This window comes from Chlamydomonas reinhardtii, chromosome 6 (genome assembly GCF_000002595.2).
Source record: "Chlamydomonas reinhardtii strain CC-503 cw92 mt+ chromosome 6, whole genome shotgun sequence".
Lineage (NCBI taxonomy): Eukaryota > Viridiplantae > Chlorophyta > Chlorophyceae > Chlamydomonadales > Chlamydomonadaceae > Chlamydomonas > Chlamydomonas reinhardtii.
Genome location: NC_057009.1, coordinates 6,335,485 through 6,359,350, shown reverse-complemented (window position 1 = coordinate 6,359,350; position 23,866 = coordinate 6,335,485). Strand labels below are relative to the sequence as shown.

General features: G+C 67.0%; 3 protein-coding genes across 3 annotated transcripts; 2 read left to right on the top strand and 1 right to left on the bottom strand.

Annotated features, from left to right (window-relative positions):
• Positions 1-34: 34 nt before the first annotated feature.
• On the top strand, positions 35-7,413 carry CHLRE_06g292050v5 (uncharacterized protein). The gene is made up of 12 exons (XM_001695484.2): positions 35-432; positions 925-1,125; positions 1,391-1,492; positions 1,764-1,864; positions 2,101-2,203; positions 2,550-2,649; positions 2,848-3,002; positions 3,194-3,423; positions 3,604-3,830; positions 4,066-4,153; positions 4,382-4,529; positions 4,668-7,413. Exons 1-12 carry the CDS (start codon positions 334-336, stop codon positions 4,917-4,919), a joined length of 1,806 nt encoding a protein of 601 aa, XP_001695536.2. The 5' UTR covers positions 35-333; the 3' UTR covers positions 4,920-7,413.
• A 356-nt stretch (positions 7,414-7,769) lies between these two features.
• CHLRE_06g292000v5 (uncharacterized protein) lies at positions 7,770-13,421 on the top strand. Its single transcript, XM_043063436.1, has 10 exons — positions 7,770-8,092; positions 8,370-8,480; positions 8,759-8,857; positions 9,075-9,326; positions 9,651-9,699; positions 9,955-10,313; positions 10,590-10,757; positions 11,492-11,677; positions 12,020-12,115; positions 12,490-13,421. Exons 1-10 carry the CDS (start codon positions 7,820-7,822, stop codon positions 13,207-13,209), a joined length of 2,313 nt encoding a protein of 770 aa, XP_042924142.1. The 5' UTR covers positions 7,770-7,819; the 3' UTR covers positions 13,210-13,421.
• Positions 13,422-13,459: 38 nt separating this feature from the next.
• Positions 13,460-23,849, bottom strand: CHLRE_06g291950v5 (uncharacterized protein). The gene is made up of 13 exons (XM_043063435.1): positions 22,944-23,849; positions 22,373-22,742; positions 21,794-21,862; positions 20,993-21,085; positions 18,289-20,580; positions 18,083-18,133; positions 17,684-17,809; positions 15,628-17,250; positions 15,256-15,341; positions 14,796-14,850; positions 14,551-14,604; positions 14,078-14,304; positions 13,460-13,738 (listed from the first exon to the last, which is right to left on the bottom strand). The coding sequence occupies exons 1-13, from the start codon at positions 23,840-23,842 to the stop codon at positions 13,735-13,737; spliced, it is 5,949 nt and encodes a 1,982-aa protein (XP_042924141.1). The 5' UTR covers positions 23,843-23,849; the 3' UTR covers positions 13,460-13,734.
• Positions 23,850-23,866: the final 17 nt, after the last annotated feature.

The window sequence follows — 23,866 nt, the reverse complement described above, 5'->3', positions numbered from 1 at the left end:
GCTATGTATGTTCATCTGTATGAGTATCAGGCCAAATGAAGGCGTCTAGCCGGCACATCTCGTCGTGGAGCGTGGAGCCATTCGCAGTTGTAGTGATGCCGTCTGTCATCACTATGCGGCGCGACTACTTCTTATACTCTTGCATATAGAAGTAAACGTTGTGATACATTGAACTATCTTGCTTCGCGGCGTTGTTTATGATAAACACGCTGATGGCTTGAAGCAGAGCTTGCCTCTTAGCTCCTTATCATGAATCAATTTATTTTGCTGATCCTTATGTGCACGGCTGGATATGTCGCATTATCGCGAGGTGATGCCCACAACCAAGCTGGCATGCGTGTGGGTGCGCCGGAGAGCCTTGTGCGGCAGCTAGAGGACCGGCGAAAGCTTCTCGAGGACTACAGGGTCATTCCAGACTCGCGCGTGGCCAAGGTAAGCCCAGATTGAAGCAAGCGCCAGAAATGCACCCAGAAGGCGGAAGTGAAGGTCGCCAGAAGCGCCGGCTGAGGGGACGGGCTGGTTCTCAGGCTACAATGGTATTATTTCTTGGCCTTGCGTACTCTAACACGCTGCTTTTCCGAGCGGTGTGCGGGCCTGGCCAAAACCGGCCACCGATGTTGCCGCCAGCATACGCTCACCTTTTCCCTTAGTTGTCTTTTGATGGTATCGGGCGTAAAATGCAAGACGTACTGCATGCGCAGCACACCCGACTCAATCGCTCATCACATCGGAAAGTGTTGAGCAGAACACGATCGATTTGTCACCCGTGCATGTACGCAAGATGAGGCAATTCATACTGTGATGGATATCAACCTTGCACGCCCTTGCGCCGCGTTGCGGCAGCGAGCCGGTGGCCCCGCCGCACCGACGAACGAACAACTGACCGACGGTCGTCTTTGGTCCCCCACCAACGCGTGGCCGCAGGTTGCTGGGCGCCGCGATCTCGCTGCCGGCATCACGCTAGGCGGCAAGCAGCAGCCCGCCGGCAACGGCATTCCGGGCTCGCTGCAGAATGGCCCGCTGGACCTCAGCACGGACTTGCGCTGGGTGGCGCCCGGCCTCAAGCTGATTGTGTTCATCTTGGACATGTGCGGCAAGGGCGGCGGCGCGGCGGCGTCACAGCAGGTGCGGCAGGCGGGCGGGGCAGGTGATGTGTGTGTGGGCGGGTGGCACAGATAGGGCCGCGCCCAGAGGCCAGACGGGGCCGCCGCAGGCCAGTGGGTTGGGCATCCTGCGTCATGTGTGCGCACACGTGTCAGTATCGTGACCCAAATTCACCACACACACACACACACACACACACACACACAAACACACACACACACACACACATGCACACGCACAGTATGCTCACACACAATCCTTAACGGTACGCGTACGCGACACGCAGGACGTGTGGGACCTGCTGCGGGGCGGCTCGCCCAACCTGAAGGAGTACTACGACACCTGCAGCTACGGCCGCACAGGGCTAGACCTGGAGGGAACCACCGTGGTGGGTACATTGGGCACAGCCACAGTCACAGCCGCAGTCGCATGAGCCCATCATGAGGTTGGGGGCACGGGTTGTGTGAGAGCGTGCAAGGGGCAGTGCGGGCAAGGAAGGAGGTGTTGTGCGGCCTCGGTGGGGGCCCTTGGCGGCGCGGGTCACCGGTACTGTCTGGAGCTGGCGGCCGATAAGCTGCCGTGGAAGGGGCGGCGCGCGGCCCGTTGCACTGCCTGCACGGCGCCTGACGCTGGGCCCCCTGCGGCGTGTGCTGCTGCAGGTGGGCCCCATCCGCCTGGACTGCAACGGCATCGGTAACCCCACCATGGGCTCACAGCCCTGGACCGTCACCAGCTGCCGCGGCGCCAACCCGCTGGGATGGTGGGTGGGATGGCTGGCTGGGGCCTGACGGCTGGGAGCTGGGTGGGGGCTGCGGCGTAGTGGCGCTGGGTGGCGCAGCACAGGAGGGAACGGGCGGCGCCATTTGGTGTCACGGGGCTTCGATGGCGATCTGGCGCGCTGCTGCCGCGCCCCCTGCACTGCCGCCAAGCTGGTGGCCCACGAGTTGAAAACGAGGAAATTCTTTCCGCCCCGCCCGCCCCGCCCTGTCCCGTCAGGTTCTACGCCGCCGAGACGTACGCGACCAACACGCTCAAGCTGGACCTGTCGCAGTACAACCACCGTGTCATCATCATGCCCAAGCTGCACCAGACGTTCCAGGTGGGCGTGGAGGCGGTAGCGAGGGAGGGAGAGGCACGCGGAGGGGGGCAGTGAGGGAGGGAGAGGGGCGCGGAGGGGGCAGAGAGGGAGGGGTGCGCGGAGGGGGCAGCGAGGGAGGGGCGCGCAGATGGGGCAGAGAGGGAGGGGGCGCGCGGATGGGGCGCAGCCGCCATCCGGGTGCAGTGCTGGCCAGGTCGGGCGATGCAGGTGGAGGAGGGGCACAGGGCACATACACAGCAGGCCGGGAGCAGGCCTCCCGGGTCTGGCCTTCCCCCCTTCACTTCTTCGTTAATCGTAAATGTAAACCCCCTGCCTGTCCCCGCCTACTCACCCGGCCGCCCTGCAGGAGGAGGGCTGCGACTGGGCCGGCATCTCCACCACCGGCCCCATCAACCCGGAGCCCACCCGCCCCGCCAACTACAAGTACTCCTACACCTGGCTGGCCGGTGCGTGCCCACGCCATGACTCATGTTCCCCGTGCCAGTAGCGGCCTAGCCGCATCGCTAACCGCAGTCCTGATCCCGGGCTGGATTGCACCCAGCTCCCATAGTGGCTGGATACGGTATCTACCCATTCCTGCCCGGCCCCACCCGCCCCACCGCACCCCGCCACCCCGCGCCCACCCACCCCATGCCGCCCTGCAGGCGACACGTGGGAAAACCCCTGGCTGTGGTTCCACGAGCTGGGCCACGCGCAGTGGCTGCACCACGCCAACACGCCCGAGCTGGAGTACGGCGACATTGGCAGCGCCATGGGCGGGGCGCGGGGCTTTGGCCTGCGCTGCTACAACCCCCCGCAGGTGCGCGCGGCGGGCGGGCGGGCGGGCCGGCGGGATGAAGATGTGTCGGGGGTGGCCCTGGGGGTGGGGGCGTAGGGTTGGGGCCAGGGTCGCAGGCGGTGTGCTCACTCGGCGTGCTCACCCGACTGATCATCAATGCCCTGTCTGCGCGTTTGCGATGTGCGTGTGGTGTGCGGCCTGTCGGTAAACAGGTATGGCAGATGGGCTGGGGCTCGGCCTTTGTGCTGCTCACCCGCGGCGACCTGCGCCCCGGTGAGACGGTGCTGCGCTGGCTGCCGGCCGCCGCCTCCGAGCCCGACCACTTCATGCGCATAGCGCTGGCGCCGGCGGCGCTGGCGGCGGCGCTGGCGCCCGCCAGCGGCGGCGCGGACGTGAGCGGCCTGCCCGCGGCCTGTACGGCGCAGCTGTGGGTGTCGTACAGGTGAGGGCGTGGTGGTAAGAGGGCGGGCAGACACACATACGTCATACGGATCAGTTACATGCGCTCCGCGCACTGCCGCTCACCTCTTCCCACCTTCTCCCAACCACATGCGCCCACCCACCCTTGCCCCCCTCCCCTGCCCTGCCCTCCCCGCGCCCCGCGGCCTGCCCCGCCCCTCAGAACATCCTCGGGCGTGTACGACATGCCCTGGAAGGAGCCGGGCGCCGGCGTCGTGCTGGTGCACCGCTGGGACGGCACCTCCTTCTCCGCCACCTACAAGCCCTACGGCATGGCCTCGCTGCGCCTGCCCAACGCCAAGGCCCCCGCGGCGGCGGACGTGCCTGTGGGCGGCGCCTATGTGGAGGAGAGCTGCCGCCTGGTCATCACCGCGCAGGACATGTGGGACGGTGAGTGCGTGCGTGCGTGTGTGTGGGGAGGCACGATTGCTGCTCAGTGGGCGGCTTGCGACCGGGGCGGCTTGTTGGAGGAGCTTGAGCATCTCCACCGCTGGTGCAGTCGGTGCTAGGCCACTGGCTGCTGCCCGGCGTGTGACTGGCGCTCCGCTGACCCCACCCACCCTCCCTCGTCCCCACGCAACAACCCCCCCACCTCCGCGGCCCCCCCTTGCCCCCTTGCCCGCAGGCTACGCGCTGGTCGGCGTGTGTGTGCGCACCAGTGACAGCGACACGGAGGACGACTGCGGCGACGGCCTCGACAACGACTGCGACGGGTGAGCGCGCAGGGCATTGCGATGCTGCTGGTGCTGGTGCTGTCGGTGTTGTTGGTACCGGTAGAGTTGTAACGCGTGCGCGCCGCGTGAGGGCGGCGGCACAGCAGCAAGGCGCAGCTGGGCATGCTCGGCGCAGCAGGCCGTATTACGGCGCTGCCCTGTGCTGCCTTTGCGCCCAATATCTGGGTCTGACGCCGTCCCGGCTCCTGTTACCGTGTCGCGGTGCAGGCTGGTTGACATGAAGGACCCGGATTGCGCCAACGGCGCCGCCAGCAAGAAGACCTCGCGGCCCTCCTCGCCGCGCCCCACTACGCCGCTGCTGGACTTCGGGGCGGAGGCGGAGGCGCCCGGCCTCATCTACGAGGGACTGCTGCACGTGAGTAGATTGTGTGACTTCGCATGTGCGTGCAAGAAAGCGTAATGATCGTCGTGCGTCTGTGTGTCGGCGTAGTCGTGAACATTCGCGGCATCCTCAACTTCACACACGTGCGGGTATGCTTCCGGATGTATGCAGGTCATGATTGACTCGAAGAGCAAGGCCGGGCCCAGTCCCTCGCCCTTGCCGAAGCCCAGTCAGGGCCCCAAGCCGAGCCCCAAGCCAAGCCCAAGCCCTAAGCCGAGCCCAAGTCACAAGACGTCGCCCGTAATCACCGGGCGCAGCAACAGCAGCCCCAGCCCCAGCGGCAACCGGGCCGCAGCAGGGAACCTAGGTGTTGCAAAGGGCACTACCAAGGCGGGCGCAGGCCGGCGTGCGTTGGCGAGCTAAGTGCGCTGTTGAGCGTGAGAGAATAAACACCTGCTTATTATCCGGAACTTTACGAGGGCCCGTTTCTTTCTTTCTTTTGACAACTACATAACACTTATACAGTGTCGGAGCGTGTTGTGACGGCACCGCGACCCGGGACTCCCCTGATCTTGCCTTGTGCGCCAGCATCCTGGCGGTTCCTGGCGGTTGCGTAAATGTCCCTGGCGGTTGTCTCTGGCGGTTGTCCCTGGTCACCACTAAAAGCAGTCCGGGTCCGCTGCTGCGCGATGAGTGCGTGGTTGGGGCGCTTCATGGACGGCCTTGGCCGCTCTCGGCAGCCTTAGCCGCGCCGTCTTTCTCTCTTGTTTCGGATGAAGGCTGGGGCTAACGGCGCCGCACAAGGCGCTGTGCCCCGGGAGCTTTCCATCTTTGCTTTTTCTGTCACGGGTGTTCGGCAAGTATTACATAAATGGGGTACCGTATGAGGCTGTTCCGTACGTGTGGATGGCGGCCTTGCAAGTGCGTAGTAATCCACACGTGCATGTGTGGCATGGGAGCGTGGCAAGCCGGGCCGCTGCAAAAGGGCCAGCAATTCATGATTGGTGGTGGCTCTCTATACCCCACATACCGCAATGGCGGTCGCTGGCCGCAAAGCTGGGCCGCTGAGAGCCATGTGTGCAGGGGTGGGCCGAAGTTCAATTCTTCATTGTCACATTCAATTCTTGATTGACGGTGACATCTCCCCCGAGCAGGGGGAACTCGCGTGTTGTACGGCGCACGCGTTTGGTCGGCAGGGTTGAAGTTGCCATGGCGGCGTTTGGAGGTGGCGGTGCGCGTGGCACGTGGTGTGGCTGGCAATATGCATGCGGCACGTCAGCCTCTGGAGCTGACGTGAGAGCACGGGGTATTCTTACATGGCGGTGATGCTTCACAGCAAAGGTGAGGGCTTGAGCGATCAGCGCGCACACGCCGCATCCGTCCGTGCATGCATGAGTTGTGTGACACACTTTGTGCGTGTGCGTGTGTGTGTGTGTGTGTGTGTGTGTGTGTGTGTGTGTGTGTGTGTGTATGGCAGCGAGGCTTTGGTCTGCGCAATTTGCGGTTGTGCCATGCATGGTGGCACCTTGGTCGGTGGCATATCCGATTTTGATAGGCGACCGCTGGACTGGTCGTGCATGCCTGCGCGTGCGCACATAGCCGGTAGGTTCGGAGCGTATGCATGACTGGGGCAGGCTTCCACGTTGCTTCCGTGGACTAATAAATTTGCCTGAGTTGAAAGCACACACACGTGCACGAACGCATGTGCTTGCAGCCCCGTGGCCTCGGTCGCCGAGGTTGAAGCGGCGTTGCGCCACTTTGGCAGGAGCGGGCGCTTGCATATGTTCTGTCAGTTAGAGGAATGGCTGGCTGATTGGAAGGGCCATTATAGAATGGGCGGCCCTGGCTACTGTCCCGGGGCTATGATGAAGCAGAGACAGGAATACTACATGGAGATAGTCACCCAGGCTCAGTATTTACTGCCGTCGCCCGCAGATCGGGTGGGCGCGCCAAGCTGCGCAGTCGCATTGTTGTCTTTTCCAGTTGGTGCTTCGGTTGAGACCACCGTTTTGCCTCCAATGGTGCGCGCGTGCGCGTACCACGCGCAAAGAGATTCGGTTTGACTATGAAATAAAGGTGCTGAGATGTCGGCTGCAGCAGCATGTCGAGGCAAGTGCGTGGGCAGGAGGCACGATGGAAGATTGGTATTACGGGGAAAGGACGGGGTATGCTGTGTTGGATGCGTGGGGCGAATGCTAGAGGGTCGCGGACCCAGCTGTGTGTGTGTGTGTGTGTGTGTGTGTGTGTGTGTGTGTGTGTGCGTGCGTGCATGCGTGCGTGCGTGCGTGCGTGCGTGCGTGCGTGCGTGCGTGCGTGCGTGTGTGTGTGTGTGTGTGTGTGTGTGTGTGTGTGTGTGTGTGTGTGTGTGTGTGTGTGTGTGTGTGTGTGTGTGTGTGTGTGTGTGTGTGTGTGTGTGTGTGTGTGTGTGTGTGTGTGTGTGTGTGTGTGTGTGTGTGTGTGTGTGTGTCGTGCAAGGGAGGTGGTCCTGGGAGGTGGTCCCCTGGCCGGTCCTTTGGTGGCGTATGTACATGTGTGTGTGACATTTGCAAGCGTACATTACCCACATCGTACATATAACATTGCATCTGCATTACCGTATGCAGCAACGGGAACGATTTGAGGTGCGCTGGCGCGGGTCCGCATGCGGCGGAGGGCGGAGGAAAGTTTCGTGGGCAGGCACACAGGAGTTTCGTGGACGGGCCGACAGGTAGCACATGGTAGTAGGCTAGTAGCAGAGAATGACTTATGACTGGCCTGGGGAAATCTTGCTCCCACAAGGTGGCTTGAGTACAGATGACCAGATGTCAAAAACCTTATTGTGGCATGGAATGCGGATGCCCGGCGGTGTTGACGGTTTCAAACGGGGGCCTGTTAGATGCGTTCGGAACTTTGGATGGCTATGTAATGCTGGCATGTTTTGTACTCGATAGCCACTCCAGCGGGCACGAGTGCCTTTCTTACGCACAGCTGAGCCGCCGTGGCCCCGGGCCCAGCGGTGGCACGGCTCAGTAAGACATATTGCGGGCCTGGCCAGAAGCAGCGGCCAGCATGTGGCGTCTTGGGGGGTGGAGGACCATCGGGTGGACGTCCACGAGGACGTTTGGCGGGTGTGACAGGGTGCTAAACGCTGTTGTACATCAGCAGCCGCGCCTGTTCAGACATGAAAACACACGTCCCCGGGCCCGGGAGCGTTGGGGCGTTGGGCGTGCCATCTGCCAATGGCATGTTGCACGATATCGTCGTGGCTTTTGCCATACATGCAACAGTTGAGACCTAAGTGAAATTAAGTTTCAGGCCTCACTGGAGGCCTCAACCGAGGCAAAATGTCGCTGTTCTCGAACCTCAAGGAAAAGCTCTCTGCCAAGCTCGATGAGTTTAAGACAGCAACAGTGCCAGGAGATCCGCTGGAGAAGCAGGCATTTGAGCTTGTCCAAAAGGCCACGAGCGAGACGCTCATCTCTCCCGACTGGAATGCAAACCTCTCCTGCGTCGACTTTATCAACTCTGACGTCCGGCTTAGCAGCGGTCGAGTTTTGAGGGCTCTGAAGCAGAGCATGGCCAAGCCCAACGGCAAGGTCCAAAGTCTCACGCTCACGGTAAGAGATGGGTGTTGTTTCTCGGCGATCGTTTCCATGTCCGGAGCTTGCGTAACATGGCCGATGGGATTAAGCTGCCTAGCTCAGTTCTGTAGGACGGTCGTCTATCCGTTGGTGACGTTTCGAGTGCTCCAGGCTCGAGCTGCCTCAGGACTAAACCCTTACGCCTGTGTCCTCCAACCTCCCACACACCAACCTTGTGCCGCGTGCGAACTGCCGCCTTCCACGTGACCCGTTGACGTTTATCTCACTGCACACATCCTGCAAACACCCTCAGCTTCTGGAGACTTGCGTGAAGAACTGCGCCGCTGATTTCCACGCGCACCTGGCGGCCTCGGAGCTGTGGCACGACCTGCTGACCATCGCCTCTGGTGCCGCGGTGCCGCCGGTGCGTGTAAGATGTGTTGTAAGATGTGTTAGCGTGTGGCTGCACGGCAGTTGAGCTGCAAGATGCGCGTGCGCACAGAGTGTCAAGCGCGTTGTAATGTATGGGTGGGACGTGCGGAGCAGGTATGTAAGGGAGGGTCGCCGGCGGGAAAAGGCGGGCGGCAGCGCCGTGATGCTTTCGGGGTCAGTGGACTCGAGCCCGGGTGATACCCGTGCTTTACACACGTAATTACGCACTGGCACTCCCATTCACACTCCCTCTCCCTCCCCTCCCTGCAGGTGGACGCCGAGGTGCGCGACCAGGTGTTGGCGCTGGTGGAGGACTTCGCCCGCGCCCTGGCGCCCGCGCAGTTCCAGACCGCTTACGAGGCCCTGCTGGTGCGTGCGTGTGTGCATACCCAAACACCGGAGTCACTTACGGTGTGTGTGCTGGGCGCTGTGTGCCCTGTGTGCGTGGGATGCCCCCTGTGTGCGGCTCAAGTTCACTTCGGCCAGGGGGTTGGGAGTTCTCTGTCAAGTATCGGGTTTGCACTTGAGCAACGTGTCCCGCCTCCCCGACCCCCACCCCCCGCACTGCTTGCCCCTCCGCCCACAGGACCAGGGAGTCAACTTCCCGGCGCGCTCGGTGGACGACTCGGCGCCCTACCTCACACCGCCCGCGGCGGTAGGCGGCGGAGCCGCGGACACGGGACCCGCCGCAGCCGACGCCGCCGCCGCCGCCGACGCCGCCGCCGCTGCTGCTGCTGCTGCCGCGGTGGCAGCTGCAGGCGGGCCGGACGCGGGTGTGGGTGCGGGCGCTGAGGACCCGCTGGCTGGCGTGGACGAGCAAGACCGGGCCGCCATCCAGGTGCGCAGGTGGCAGCGGAGATGGATGGCGTGTGTGTCCTCTGTGTGTGTGTGTGTGTGTGTGTGTGTGTGTGTGTGTGTGTGTGTGTGTGTGTGTGTGTGTGTGTGTGTGTGTGTGTGTGTGTGTGTGTGTGTGTGTGTGTGTGTGTGTGTGCTGAACTCCCACCCCTGTCGTATGCATGTGTGTTGTTGTTGTGCACCGCGCCACGCGTCTCGCTTCAGCAGCAATGCGCACATGCACCGTCCCCCGGTAACAACGCGCCTGCTATACTCCGTTCCTGGCTGCGCCTTCCTTTCGTAAACAATCATGAATGTAACCCCCCAGGCGGCACTGGCCGAACTGGAGCTGGAGGCGCAGGCGGCTCAGGACGCAGGTGCGCCCCCAGAGCGAGGGAGGGAGCAGCGAGATGGCGGAGGGGAAGCCGGGGGTAGCGGGGTTAGCGGGGGAGGCGTGCGGCATGCGGCTGCGGCTGTTCGGTATTGCAAAGCCACTGCCGCTTCCGCGCAGTGGCAGGGCTGGCAAGCTGCAGAGCACCAGCGCCCCCCTGAGCCCATCATTGCCCCTACACCCCTCGCTCGCGGGTTTAGTTGGGGTTGGGGCAAACTGCCTGCTGTACCCACCCCTGCAGAGCGTGTGGCGGCTGAGGCGGACGCCGAGGAGAGGCGGCGGCTGGCGGCGGCGCAGGAGCAGCAGCGACAGCAGGAGCAGCAACAGGCCGAGACGGCGGCGGCAGCTGGCCTCATCTTCGCAGCGGAGTCAGCCACGGCGGCAGCGGCGACGGCAGCAGCGGCGACGCAGGCGGCGCACGCACCGCACGCGGCGGCGCCAGGGGCGGCGCATGCGCCGCATGCGGCGGAGGGCGCTGGCGCGGTGGCGGCGGGAGGGGAGCAGCAGGATGAGGAGGCGTCGGCTGCGGCGGCCGCGGCGGCCGCGGAGGAGGAGGAGGCGCGGGAGACGCCGGCGGAGCGGGCGACCAAATTGATGGAGGTGCGGCGGTGGCGTGGTCCGTGGACGTGGGCCCGGTGTAGCCCCGGCTCCGGCAGTTGGGTGTGTTGGTGTGTGCTGCCTTGAGGCCTTGGGGCATCAGTGGCTGCTGCACCAGTCGCACCGGTGCACCAGTGTGTGCGCTCCCCTGTGCCCTACCTGGGAATGTTCCCCCGCTCCTCCGTGGCCTCCCTGGGAATGTCCCCCCCTCTCCCTGTGCTTTTACACTAATACGGCACATGTACACCCTCTGCCCCCCCCCTCCCCCCCCCCCGGCAGATGTGCAGCAACAGCTGCCTGCTGCTGAGTGAGATGCTGGCGGGCATTCCCGACACGGAGCCGCTGGGGGTGCGGGAGCCGTACGTGGCGGAGCTGGCGGACCAGGTGGTGCGCCTGCGCAGCCGCCTGGAGCGGGTCATCGGGGGAGGCGGCCCGGAGCTGGAGGAGGTGAGGGCGGCGGGGGGGGAGGGGGGGGGAGGGAGAGGGGAGGGGAGGGGAGGGGAGGGGAGGGGAGGGGAGGGGAGGGGAGGGGGGGTTGGGGGCGGGGGGGAGGGAGCTGGGGGAAGGGGGAGCTGGGGGAAGGGGGAGCTGGGGAGGGAGGGAAAGGGAGGGAGTCGGGGGGGGGAGGGGAGGGGAGGGGAGGGCGCGGAGGGGAGGGGAGGGGGTTGGAGGGGGTTGGGTTGGAGGGACGGGAGGGGCGGGGAGGAGGTGGGGGGGGGGGTAGCCATCCATGGGATGGTGTGTATCAAATATGAAGTGAAGTGCCGACGTCCAGAGGTACAGCGGGCACACGCGACGCATTCCATACCGTTGTTTCGCCAGCGGCAGGCTGCTGGTTCCCCCGTGTTTCCGTGGCGGCTAACGCTAAAAACTAAGTTCCTATTGAAAGCAAGTAGTCTGGAGTAGTAGTGGTGATAAGTAAGGCTCGTTGGTAAAGAAGCTGAGTGCGTGCGTCTAGGTGGCTAGCTTAGCTGCTGCGGCGCGAAACCGGGACCCCGCGAACTCACCTAATCGCTCAGCAATGCAAGCCACGCCAGAGCCGCGCGCGCAGGGGGAAGCAGGGACGGGGACACTGCGGTCTCGACATGATTGTAACCCCCCCCCCATAGTTGGGGCTGGTGTTTACAACCCCCCTCCTGTACCGCTTTTCCAAACATGTTTGCAACACCCCTCCCCCTCAGGCCCTCCTGGCCTCCGCGCTGTCACAGCATGAGGAGCTCAGTCGTGTGCTGGCCCGCCACGACGAGCTGCTGGCGGCGGCGGAGAGCATCGCGCCCTCGCCGCCGCCGCCGCCGCAGCCGCGACAGCCGCGCCAGGCCGTGCCGCCGCCGCTGCCGCACGAGGCGCTGCCGCCGCATGCGCACCAGGTGGGGGCAGGGGGAAGCGGGAGGGAGAGCAGGAGGGGGAGGGAGATGGGAAGGGGAAGGGGAGGGGGAGGGGGTAGTCTGCTTCAACTCAAGAAAGGATTGGGAAGGGGGGCGCCCAGCGGCTGACGGGCCGAGCGCGCTTAGGACGACCCACTTGTTGACCACGGCCCCTGCCCTAGCCAGGATAACCAGGCTCACTGCACCCTTCACCCTGCTCCTGCTGCTGTTCCTGCTACTGCCACCTGCCCTCGCCTTCCCACGCTAACTGCCCTCGCCAACCGCCCCCGCCAACTGCCCTCGCCAACCGCCCCCGCCAACTGCCCTCGCTAACTGCCGCCACAGTTCCGCGGCAGCTCCGCCGCCGGTGGGTCGGCTCCAGGCGCGGCGGTCAGTGAGCCGGACGCCCTGGACGTGGCCAGTCAGAAGGTGGCGGCGGCGGTGAGTGGGGGAGAAGGGCAGGGGGGGCGGGGTGCTTTCACCATACCAAACAATAAGGAAATTGAGACGCGAGGACGCCCGACAAGACAACTCAGCCAGGGCTGCGATGCCGTACTACTCGTGTAGAATCGATGGGATGGGATGGAGGAAGTCGGCGGGCGACCATTTCAGGGGAATTCTAGGCATGGCTGGTCACAAAAGAGAAGAAGTTGGCACAGCGCTGCGTTTCGAGGGGGTGCGGTGAGGAGGCAAGGATGGGAGCGGGGGCTCCTGACAGCTACAGCTGCGGAGACGCAGCACAGCCGCTGTCGTGGCACTTGCGCCGGCGCGTGTCCCACCTCCTGCCCCGCACCCCACCCGCCACCCACCCTCAGGCGGCCGTGATTAAGGAGAAGGTGACGGGCGCCTTCGACAAACTGGCGGCCAGCTGGGCGACCTACCGCTCAGGCGCAGCAGCCGGCGGCGCCGCCAGCGGCGCCAGCAGCATGCCGCTGCTGGGGGCAGCCTACGAGCCGGCGGCGGGCGCCAGCCCCGGCGGCGGCGGCGGCGGCGGCGGCATCTTGCACGACGGCGGCGCCTCCGGCGGCGGCGGCGGGCACTTCACTCTGGCGGACGATGATGAGGAGGCGGAGGAGGGCGGCTCCCTGGTCGCCAAGCGCACAGGGGGGCCGGCGGCGGCGCTGCCTCCGGCGGCGGCGGCGGCGGCGCCGCTTCCGCTGGCGCCGCCGCTACAGCCTGTGTCCTCGGTGCAGGGCCCAGACCTGATCAACTTTGACGACGAACCCGCGGCGGCGCCGGCACCTGCAGCGGCGGCCGACCTGCTCGCGCCGGCCGCCGCGGAGCACGCTGCGGTTGCGGCGCCGCCGCCAGCGGTTGGCGGCGGCGGCGTGAGCTGGGCGGTTAGCAACAACGACCAGTTGGTTGAGGCGCTGGACCGACTGGTGTCGGCGGAGAGCGGCACGCCGCTTGCGGGCGCCGGCGGCAGCGGCGTGGCGGCGGCGGCGGCGGCGGTAGCGGGGCTGGCCGGCCTGGCGGAGGTGCCTGCGGCGGCGGCCGCCGAGGCGGAGGCGGCGGAGGCAAAGCCGGCGCACTGAGGCGTGTTTGGTTGGGTTACGAACTCTTTGGCCTTTGGAGGGCCCTTCAGCATGGTGTTGGGGGGTGTGCGGTGGGCACACGCACTCTGCCGCGGTCAGGGCTTTGCGGAGTCTGTGTGTCGTCTGGGGGCGCTGGCGACGGGATGATGAACATGTTAGTATTGACATGCATGCATGCATCGCCGCCGCCGCAAATGTAAAGCTGCTGCGCACATCGTGGCCTCGCCTCCCCTTCTGCGGGTGCTGGTGTGCTTTTGTGTGCTTACATCATGCGTGCGCGCTTCTGCGCTTGGCTTGCGCTTAGCTTGGCTCCCGCCATCTCTCTCACGCGCGCGCGCACGGCGTTGCCCCCAAGGCCCCGACACACAACCACAACTGCACACACATCCTGGATTGCTGCTGCGTGCCAAGCAACGTCCAATGCCACTGCTCTCTAGTTTCACATGCACCCCTGCATCCACCTGCCCGCCAGCACCTACGCGCCAGCCGCCAGCACGCACACGCACCACCCACACACGCACCCCACTACCTGCCGCCCCGCTTTCCCCGCCGCCGCCGAGGGCCCTCCCCCTGCCGCCCGACCCGCCCGCCCCCGTGCTCCCCACCACGGCCGTCACCGCCCATCCATCCCCCGCCGGCACCACCACCACCCGGTACCTCACCCCAGCCGCCACCCCAGCCCCAAGGCACTCCCTCCGCCACGCCCCCGCCTGCGCCCCCGCCCCCGCCTGCGCCCCCCCAGTATCCGCCGACGCCGTCCCGGCCCGTGCCCGACGGCACGCGTGCAAACCACGCGCCGCCTCCTCCCCCTCCCCCTCCCACTCCCACTCCCCCTCCGCTTTTGCTCCCCTCTCCTCCACCTCCCCACCAGCTTCCACCACCGCCTCCGCCGCCTCCGCCTCCGCCGCCGCCCATCCAGCCTCCGGTACCTCCGCCTCCGCCCATCCAGCCTCCGCCGCCGGCTCCGGCTCCGCCTCCTGGCCCCAGCAGCAGCAGTCGTCGTGAGGCCACGAAGGCCAGGAAGGCGCCGCACAGGGCCAGACCCACCAGCGTGGAGGCCACGGTGGTGACCAGGAAGGCGGTATGGCTGTCCTCCTGGGGGGGGAGGGGAGGGGAGGGGAGGGAGGACGTGCGTGTGTGTGTGTGTGTGTGTGTGTGTGTGTGTGTGTGTGTGTGTGTGTGTGTGTGTGTGTGTGTGTGTGTGTGTGTGTGTGTGTGTGTGAAACGTGTGTGTGAGGTTTGGGCCGTCACGGCCGCGCGTTTCTTGAGCAACTCCCACAGCCCATTGTGCCGCCACCAACCCGTCTTTCCTTCCGCCCCCCTCTCTCCGACTCGTCTCACCAGCGTGTTTCTCATGTTCATTCCGAATATGCCCGCCACGCTGGTGATGAAGGTCTGGCGGGCGTTGGGAAATTTAAACGCCGGATACAACTCAGCACTAAGACAGTTCGGCAAACAAATGTGCAGTGCCGCAACCATGTAGTGTGGATGTCAAGACGCAACACCAAAGCTTTGCTAACAACTAAGGACTTGCTTTTTCCCGGCCGAGCCAAACACCGCATACATGTGCCGGCCCCGCCACTCACGAACATGAGGCTGATGGATGTGACCACCAGGTCGACGCCCACAATCTGGTTGCGCCTGCACAGCGGAGATGGGGGGCGGGGGGCGGGCGGGGCGAGGCGGGGAGGTGCTGCCTCGATACGTCCTGTGTCATGTGTGCCCTTCCGTTGGGCTCGGGCAAATGAACCCGCCCCCCCTTCTCTGGCATTGGAATAAGTGCCCCCGCCCCCGCCCCCCACCGAGCCTGGGCGGCGACGTTAATCGCCGGCGCCGCTCGCTCTGCTTCTCCACGACGCCTCAGCCCCTTCCCATTAGCATTACCGCTTGCACCGGGTTTGTTTTAGTTCGAGCTGGTATCTACCCCCCCCCCCCCCCCACACACACACATCACATATCGCACACACACCTGTTTCCTTACGGGATTGGTTCAACGTTAACCCCCCCCCCCCCCACACACACACACATCACATATCGCACACACACCTGTTGTCCAGGTCTATGTTGACCAGGTCCTCGGTGTCGTCAATACGCTCGCTCAGCGCCTCCAGCCGGCCCAGCAGCGCCTCGGCCTGGGGGGCGAGTGTGTGCGTGTGCATGTCCGTGTGTCTATGGTGTGTCTGTGGTGTGTCCGTGCTGTGTGTGTGTGTGTGTGTGTGTGTGTGCGTGTGCGTGTGCGTGTGCGTGTGCGTGTGCGTGTGTGTGTGTGTGTGTGTGTGTGTGTGCGTGTGTGTGTGTGTGTGTGTGTGTGTGTGTGCGTGCGTGTGCATACATACTTCCCCGGCCCCCCAGTTTGGGGCTTTGGGCTTGCATCTAAAACCCTCCTCCCGCCCCCCTCCTCCAAACACACACGCACACCTGCACGTAGTAGAACTCCAGCAGGTTCTCACAGTCCTCCACATCGTGTGGGTCGGCACGACCGGCTGTAGCAGCTGCGCCAGCCGCCAGGTCCCAGGGCAGGTTGTAGCCGTGCGGCGGCGGCGGCTGCGATGCACCGGCAGCAGTAGCAGCCGCAGCCGCCCCCTGACTCAGGGCCCACTCGGTCGTGGCAACGCTGCTGATGCTGCAGGGGCTGCTGCTACTGCCGCCGCCCGTGCTACTGCCACTGCGGCCGCTGCTGCTGCTGCTGCTGCTGCTGCTGCTGCTGCTACTGCCGCTGCTGCTGCCATTGCTGCTACTGCCGTGACTCCGCAAGCCGCCGCCGCCGCCTGCACGCCGCTCCGCTTCACCCCGTCGGCGCCCGGACCGCTGCCGCCGGCGCTCTGCACTCGCCTTCCTGTCCGCCGCCGCCGCCAGGGCGGCTGACGCCTCCGCCAGCGCAGACGACGCCTCCGCCGACGTCGTGCGCGCCGCCCACTCCCTCTCCACATCCACATCCACCACCCGCACCGGCGGCGGCGGAGTCGGCGGGCGCCGAGCCCGTGGCGGTGCTACAGCCCTTCCCACGGCCCCGCCAACCCCGCTGCTGCTACTGCCGCCACCTCCACTCACGGCGGCGCCCGTGCTGCTGCTGCTCCGCACACCGCCGCCAGCACTGCCAGCGGCGGGCACGTGCCACCACCCCGCGTCGTCATCCCCATCCCCGCCACCTCCGCCCCTGGGTCCGCGGCTCACGCCCCCACCGGCGCCCACGCCGCCTGCCGCCACCCTCGCGCTGCCCCTGTCGCGGGCGGACTGCAGAGCGGGCGGCGGCGATGGCGACGGCAGCCGCGGCATTGATGGCCGCGGCAGTGGCGGCGCTCCCGCCGCCAGCTGGACACGGGAAGTACCAAACGGAGTCATCAGAGCCGCTGGCGCCGACGCTGGCGCCGACGATGATGCCAGTGCAGGCGGCGGCGGCGGCGGCGCTTCGATATCCCCAGCCACGCTACCATCATCGCTGCCGCCGCCGCCGCCGTCGCCGCCGCCACCGCCGCCGCTGCTGCTGGTCATTCGCTCTATCGGCTCCTCCGTCACACCCGACAGCGCCTGGCGGCGCCACAACACCGGTGACGACGTCGGCGGTGGCCGCCGCCCGCCGCCGCCAGTGGTGGCAGCAGGAGCGCCGCCACTGACACCCGCGCTGGCACCCAGGTCGCCGCTTTGGTCGTCAACGCCGGGTCCCGACGCGGCGGCGGCACCAGTGGGCGATCCCGCGCTGCCGCCGGCAATGCCGCTGCCCCTCGCCGCCGCCGGCCCCGCCGCCGCCGGCCCCGCCGCTGCCACACCACCTCCAGCAGTGCCACCACCGCCAGCGCCAGCGCCCGAGCCCGCACCCATAACAGTATTGGAGTCATCGCCTTCGCCGCCCGCACCCGCACCCGCGCCCGCACCCGCCGCACGCACAGCGGCGTTTCCGCCTGCCGCCTCCGCCTCCGCCTCCGCCGCCTCCCCCTCGTCCGTGCTACTGCCGGGCGGCAGCGGTCTCGGCTGTAGCTCGGGCGGCAGGTGCCAGGGGTCTCCCTCGCCCTCCAGTGCCAGCCGCCGGCCCAGGTACATGTCCTGTGGGGCAGGGCAACCCCCAAGGAGAGTTGCAAGGTGAATGTCACTAACCATCGGCGCAAGCTAACCGCCCCCCTGGGCTAGTGTCCAGACAGCAAGGTGGATGCCTTGTGGCTAGGCAGGGAGTGGCCAGGCGGTGGGTGGCGAACCAGGCGGTGACGAGGCAGGGGGTGGCCAGGCACGCAACACCTGCAACACAAGCTCTCCCGCTCTCCCTCCTTCCATCGCTCCCTCGCTTCCTCTCTCGTATTCTAGATGCAGTATGCTGCAGGTGAAAGCAAAACCCATTTCCAGACGCCCCTCATACACACACACAGGGCGGGCTTTCGTTCCTTGCTCAAACACACACACACACACACACACACACACACTCACACACACACACACACACACACACACGGGGCCTCACAGCCTCACACACGCGGGGCCTCACCAGCATGTCGTCGTCGTCGTCCAACACGCCGCCCAGCGCCGCCGCCAGCCGCCGGGCCCGGCCGCCCGCCGCCCCGATGGCGCGTTTGGCCTCCCGCACTCGCTCCAGGCGGGCGGGGCTCACGCCCTGGGGGGGGGACATTCATGATTAATGTGAAAGAAGCGGAGTTGTAGCCAGGCACATTAAGGCAGGGGGGGGCTTAAGGCCTGGGGCGTGGGATGTCAGGTTTCGCGGTGGGTGCTGCTAGGACCACCGGGCCCCGGTCAACACAATGTTATTGCTGCCGCGTTGATGGAATGCAAAGTAGATGACGTTCTGCAATCATCAATCAACCCGTCCTTTGGCATTGGAGTAAACTACCCCACCCCGGACCCCCCAACTTCCCTCGCCGCTCCTCACCTGAGCCAGCTCGTCCGCGGCCCGCGGCACGTGCGTCTCCAACCACCTCACCTGGCGGCAAGGAGGCGGGGCAGGGCAGGGTTGACCCACGCGGCGACACCCTGCACACGCTCGCGCACACACACGCACATGCGCATGCGCACATCCCTTCCCTTGTGCTTTCCTAACAAGCACACGCACACGCACACACACACCGACACACACACCTGTATGTCCAGCAGCCTCACAGCCTCCGCCAGCCCTGCCTCCAGCGCCCTCAGCTCGTACGGCAGCTCCAAATCACCCAACGAACCGCTGTCAACCGCTCTGTACGGCGGCGGTTGGCGATTGGTTGGCGCAGACGGAGGCGGCCGTTGCGGCTGAGCCGCCGGCGGGCGCGAGCCACGTGGACCGCCGCCGCCGCCGCCGCCGGTACCGCCGCCGCCGGCGTTAGGCGAGATGACGGTGCCAGTGGCGGCAGTGGCGCCACCGCCGCCACCGTCCTGCTGACGTGGCCTGCCGGCAGGCGCAGTCGGTCGTGCCACTGCAGCAGTAGTTGGCTCCACCGCAGCTCCAGCGCCGCCGCCGCCTGCTGCTGCTGCCTGGCCCCCTGCCGCCGCAACCGCCGCCGCAACCGCCGCCGCCGGCACGATGTCGCCGCCGGGCCCTCCCACACGCCCGGCAGTCGGCATCGCTGCACTTGCGACAGGCCTCGAGCCGTGCTGTGCACCTGCCGCCGCCGCCTCCGGCGCCACTGCCCCCATCTCCGCCTCCTGCTCCGCCTCCGCCTTCGCCGCCGCGTCCGCCGTCTCCGCTGCCACTCCGACCTGCCCCTCCGCCCGCTCACGCTCCTCCTCTTCTCCCTTCTGCCCTTGCTGCAGCCGGCGGCGCTCCTGCTCCGCCTGCCACGCCGCCGCCAGCGCCGTACTGCGCCGCTGCGTGAGCGTGCTCTGCCGCCGCGCCAGGTACCTAGCCGGCAGCGACGGCGGCTGCAGTTGCATGGACTGCTGGGTGCCGCCGCCGGCGCTACTGCCGACCACCCCACTGCCCTGCTGCTGCAGCCAGCTGCGAACGCTGTAGCCGCCGCCACCGCCACCCCCGCCACCCCCGCCACCACCGCCACCACCGCCACCACCGCCACCACCGCCACCACCCCTGCCGCCACCACCAGTGCCGCCACCACCACCACCAGTGCCGCTAGCCCCACCGCCAGCGCCCGGCGGCTCTAGGCTGGGCCCGATGCCGCCCCCGCCGCCGCCGCCGCCGCCGCCGGTGCTACTGCTGCCGCCGACGCCACCGACGCCGTTGTCGCCGGGGGTCGGCAGTCGCAAAGCCGTCTGGGAGCCGTCGTGTGCGCCGCGGGGCAGCAGGGTGAGGTGGCCGTGGAGTGCCTGCTGCTGCTGCTGCTGCTGATGCTGCTGATGCTGCGGCTGGCGGTGCTGAGCGGAGCGGTGTGAGTGCGCCAGAGGGTGCAAAGACTGGTGCGACTGCGATGGCGGCTCCGCCGCTGGGGCCAGCTGTGGCGGCGGCGGCGGTGACGAGGGCGCGACTTGCGCCTCCTGGCGGCGCCGCGGCTGCTGCTGGGTGTGGTCGGGTGCGGTGCTGCGGGTCTGGAAGGGGCTCTCCGGCCCGCCACCGCCTCCACCGCCGCCAAACGCCCCGGCTCCACTGTCAGGCGCCGCCGCCTCCTCCTCCTGCTGCGGACCTGCCGGCGCCGCCGCCGCCGCGGGCGTCAGCAGCTCCGCCGGCGCCGTCACGCCGTGCCGTGGCGGCGGCGTGCGGCGAGCCAGCTGCTCCGACGGCTGCTGTTGCGGCGGCGGCGGCGGCGGCAATGCCGACGGGCGCTGGGTGTCGACTGCTGGGCTGTGGCGGCGGCCGTGACGGCGGCTGTGGCGGCGGCTGCGAGCTGCCACAGGCAGGTGTGTGCCCGGCGGCGCGCTGGCGGCGTGCTGGGCAGCCAGCACAGCCCCGCCACCGCCGTCGCCGTCGCCACCGCCACCGCCGCCGCTGCCACCGTTTTTGCCTGCTGCCTGCCCATGACTGCCTGCGCCGGTACCAGCCGGCGAACGCTTACCTCCACCTCCGCCGCCTCCGCCTGCGCCTCCGCCGCCGCCTCCGCCGCCGCCTCCGCCGCTCCCACTCTGCTGATGCCCCTTCCCACCGTGCTCGTGCCCGTGCTCGTGCCCGTGCTGCGCCAGCACGACGGGGTCAGTGGCGGCGCTGAGGCGGGCGCACAGCGCGGCAATGAACGGGCAGTGCAGCGGCCGACCCAGCACACAGTCCGCCACACGCCCACCCAACCAACCGCCGCCGCTGCCACTGGAAAGCACGCCGTAGTACTGCCGCTCGTCGTACTGCTGCTGGTACTGCCGCCCGTGCGGATAGCCCCTGGTGGTCTGGTGGTCGCCGGCTGGTCCGCCGCCGCTGCCGTACACCACGTCGTACATGCCGGAGCCGCCGTACCCGCCCGGCAGGCGGCCGTCCCGCTCCAGGGGGTGCTGTACACTCAGCACGTACACCTGGCCCCGCACGTACGGGCGCGGCAGGGGGGTTGCGCATGAAAGGCAGGGTGCGCGGTGCCGTGGTAGTGGTGGTGGCGGTGGTGAGGGTGGGGTCGGCCGTACGTGCGGTGCATCTAGCTTGGCGGTGGCGGTTGTGGGCGGCGTCCATCCATCCTACTCAGTAACAACGCAAGCACGCACTAACTGCCAGCAGCAAGCTCCGATCGGCTGCTGGCCCTAAACACACGCAGTGCCACCCCCGGCCCTGCCGGCCTCCTCCCCCCCCCCAAACACCCCTACTACCTATGATGTACAAAAGCTCGCATACGCGGCTGCAGTTTCTCCTTGCAGCGCGACTGTTTCCTTACGGGATTTGTTCAAAGTCACCCTTCGGCCCCCCCCCCCGTCCCCCCAGCCCCGGCCCCCGCACCTGGTCTGCCCCGATGATCATCCTCACGGTCTCCAGGTTCACGACCAGCGCCCGCTCCCGGATGAGCAACGAGGTGGGCGTGGGGATGGGCAGCTGCGCGGGCGAGGGGCGCGGCGGGGCGAGGGATGGGGAAGTGCGGAGGTCATGCCATGGGTGCAGTGGGGTAGGCCCCAGGCGTGGCACAGGGCAGGAATCGCAGCCCCGGTGGCAGTGGCGGCTGATGCGCATGCAGGTACCGTATCGACAATGCCGGACCCTGACTCCGGCTCTGGCTCTGGCTCCGGCTCTGGGTCCGGCTTTGTGTGTTTAAAGAGCACAAGGAAAGTATAGCGCAAAGACAGTGTATGCGATGCAGCAAAGCTACAGCATTGTGTGTGTACCCGCCTTCCAGCAGCCCGATAGTCCTTAGCCTTCAACACAGATCCCCTCCCAAACCTCCTCCCTCCTCCCTCCTCCCTCCTCCCTCCTCCCTCCTCCCTCCTCCCTCCTCCCTCCTCCCTCCTCCCTCCTCCCTCCTCCCTCCTCCCTCCTCCCTCCCAGGCCGAGGAGCTCCCTCAGCTTGCTGACGTCGTTGCAGACCAGCGCCAGAGCCGCCAGCTGCCGCGACGCTGGCGGCGCTGGCGGCTCTGGCGCTGGTCTGCAAGGACGTCAGCAAGCTGAGGGAGCTCCTCGGCCTTCCTCCTCCTCCTCCCTCCACTCCTTAGCCTTCAACACAGCTCCTCCCTCTAAGACTCCTTCTTCCCTCCCTCCCTCTTTCCTCCTCCCTCCTCCCTCCCCCTGCTTCCTGCTGGCTTCCCTCACCGCGGGGTCGATGGCCCTGAGGTCGCGGTAGGCGATACCCATGTCCGCTACCAGCTGGTGACGGTCCACCTGAGGGGGGCGGGGCGGATTTGTGTTGGGGGTTTGCAAGGATGTGTGGAAAAGCGGTACAGGATGCACTGAAGACTGCAGACGAAGTCGCTACGTACCGTAATGAGCGGCGGTCGGGGGGGGGGGGCGGATATGTGTTTCTTTGGGGGGGGAGAGGTTGCAGCGATGGTACCGAGGAGTGTAGCGAGGTAGACGACGGGCGTAGGGGCGCGCGTACCGACGGCGTTCCCTGGTCCGGCGCCAGAGCTCGCCGCGGCTTCCTAATTCTAGAAGTAGTACTCGGGGGGAGGGGGTATCTGCCCGAATCCAACGAAACAAGTCCCAAACGTCAAGGAATCGTCGCCCAGGGGTTGGGGGTTGGGTCAGGGTGGGGGATTATCAGTTTATTCCAGGGGGTCGATGGTCGAAACCAGTCAGGGGGCATTTAGGGGGGCGGGGGTGACACCCGCAAGTGCCAGGTGCCCATACGCCGGCGCGTGCCGGTTGCGGTGGGTTTGCGACTCAGCTCACCCGCACAATGGAGGGGATGCCGTCCCTCGAGATGTGCACCACACGCCGCGGGTTGCGCGGGTCGAAGGGGGTGGCGCTGGCTGCGGCGGCGGCCGCAGCAACCTTGGAGGACCACTTGCCGCCGCCCTTGGCCCCTTCGCGACCGCCGCCACCGCTGCCGCCGCCGCCGCCGCCAACACAGCCGCCACAGCCGCCGCCGCTGCCGCCACCAGAAGCTTGGCGGCGCCGCCGTAGTCCGGTCCTCTCCGTAGAATCGCCAGGACCGCCGCTGCCGCCGCGCCGCTGCCGCTGGTCTGCCCCGCCCTCCCAAGTCACGTCCTCCTCCTGGTCCTCCTCCTCCTCGTCCTCGTCGAGATCAGGGTGCGGGTCCCTGCGGCAGTGCGCGCAAGCGCCGGCGCGGCAGTAAGCGCCGACAAGCCACTGGTGACAAGGCAACAGACCGCCTGTCGTCCATCGCCTGTGGCACACAGTCGTGCTGTTCTTGGGTCGAGCTCCCTCACCACCCACCCACCCACCCACCCACCCACCCACCCACCCACCCACCCACCCACCCACCCACCCACCCCCTCACCACCAGGAGGGACCAGGCAGCCCGCCCTTCACCATGCCCGCTCCCGCCGCCTCAGCGACCGCCGCAGCATCAGCCGCACTCCCCCCACCGCCGTACCGCCCCGCTGGCCCCCCGCCGCCCGGCTGCTGTTCCGGCTGCATTGGCGGTCCCTCCCTCCAGCCCCGGCCCCAGCAGGCCCACCCAGCGGGCAAGGACATGCCGCGGGAGGCCGACGTGTGCGGCCGGGGCTGTGCCGGAGGCGGCGGGTAGGCAGTAGCGGGGCCGTGCAACCTAACACCGCCTCCGCTTCCTGCTCGTGCTCCTCCTGCTCCTGCTGCTCCTCCCGCTCCTGCTACTCCTCCTGCGCGCTCGCCCCGGCGCACTAGCCCCGCGGGTCGAAGAGCCTGCTGCACTGCGTGTGTCCGCTCCTCCTTCAACAGCCGCTGCTGCTCCTGCTCCTCCTTCTCCTCTTCCTCTTCCTCGTCCACGTAATCCTCAGCGGGCTGCGGCAGAGACGGCTGAACCTGTGGGTGCCGGCGCTCCTCCGCAGCCGGGGCCCGCGGCAGCAGCGGCTCTCTCAGCACACCCCGGTCGCGGCCGCGCGCCTCAGCGGCGGCCTCCGCCCTCGACCGCTCGCGATCGAGTCTGCGGTACTGCTGTTGCTGCTGCTGCTGCTGGGCTGCGGCGGCTGCAGGTGGTGACGAGGAGGGAGCCGGCGGCCAGAAGGCCTCGGCGCCTGGCTGCCCCGACACGTATGCGCCTTCGTCGGCGCTAGCTCCGGGAGGCCCTGCAGCCGCTCCGGCGCCGCCGGCTGTACCGCCGGTGCTGGTGCGCTGGGCGGCGTCGCGGCGCCTGCTACGGCGGGTGGACAGCGGGCGGCCGCTCCTAAGGACCCACTGCAGCAGGGAAGGCCATGTCATCGTTCATTCGCAGGTATGTAGCTT

Bases quoted from the DNA above. Each gene is read 5' to 3' on its own strand.
- CHLRE_06g292050v5 (XM_001695484.2), top strand. From the start codon at position 334: ATGCGTGTGGGTGCGCCGGAGAGCCTTGTGCGGCAGCTAGAGGACCGG. The intron at 2,204-2,549 runs GTGGGCGTGGAG...GCCGCCCTGCAG, and splicing joins AGCTGCACCAGACGTTCCAG to GAGGAGGGCTGCGACTGGGC. The intron at 3,003-3,193 runs GTGCGCGCGGCG...GTCGGTAAACAG, and splicing joins GCTGCTACAACCCCCCGCAG to GTATGGCAGATGGGCTGGGG.
- CHLRE_06g292000v5 (XM_043063436.1), top strand. From the start codon at position 7,820: ATGTCGCTGTTCTCGAACCTCAAGGAAAAGCTCTCTGCCAAGCTCGAT. The intron at 9,327-9,650 runs GTGCGCAGGTGG...GTAACCCCCCAG, and splicing joins AAGACCGGGCCGCCATCCAG to GCGGCACTGGCCGAACTGGA. The intron at 10,758-11,491 runs GTGAGGGCGGCG...CCTCCCCCTCAG, and splicing joins GCGGCCCGGAGCTGGAGGAG to GCCCTCCTGGCCTCCGCGCT.
- CHLRE_06g291950v5 (XM_043063435.1), bottom strand. From the start codon at position 23,842: ATGACATGGCCTTCCCTGCTGCAGTGGGTCCTTAGGAGCGGCCGCCCG. The intron at 14,851-15,255 runs GTGTGTGTGCGA...TCCGCTGTGCAG, and splicing joins AACATAGACCTGGACAACAG to GCGCAACCAGATTGTGGGCG. The intron at 14,605-14,795 runs GTGAGTGGCGGG...AACGCCCGCCAG, and splicing joins CATCCATCAGCCTCATGTTC to ACCTTCATCACCAGCGTGGC.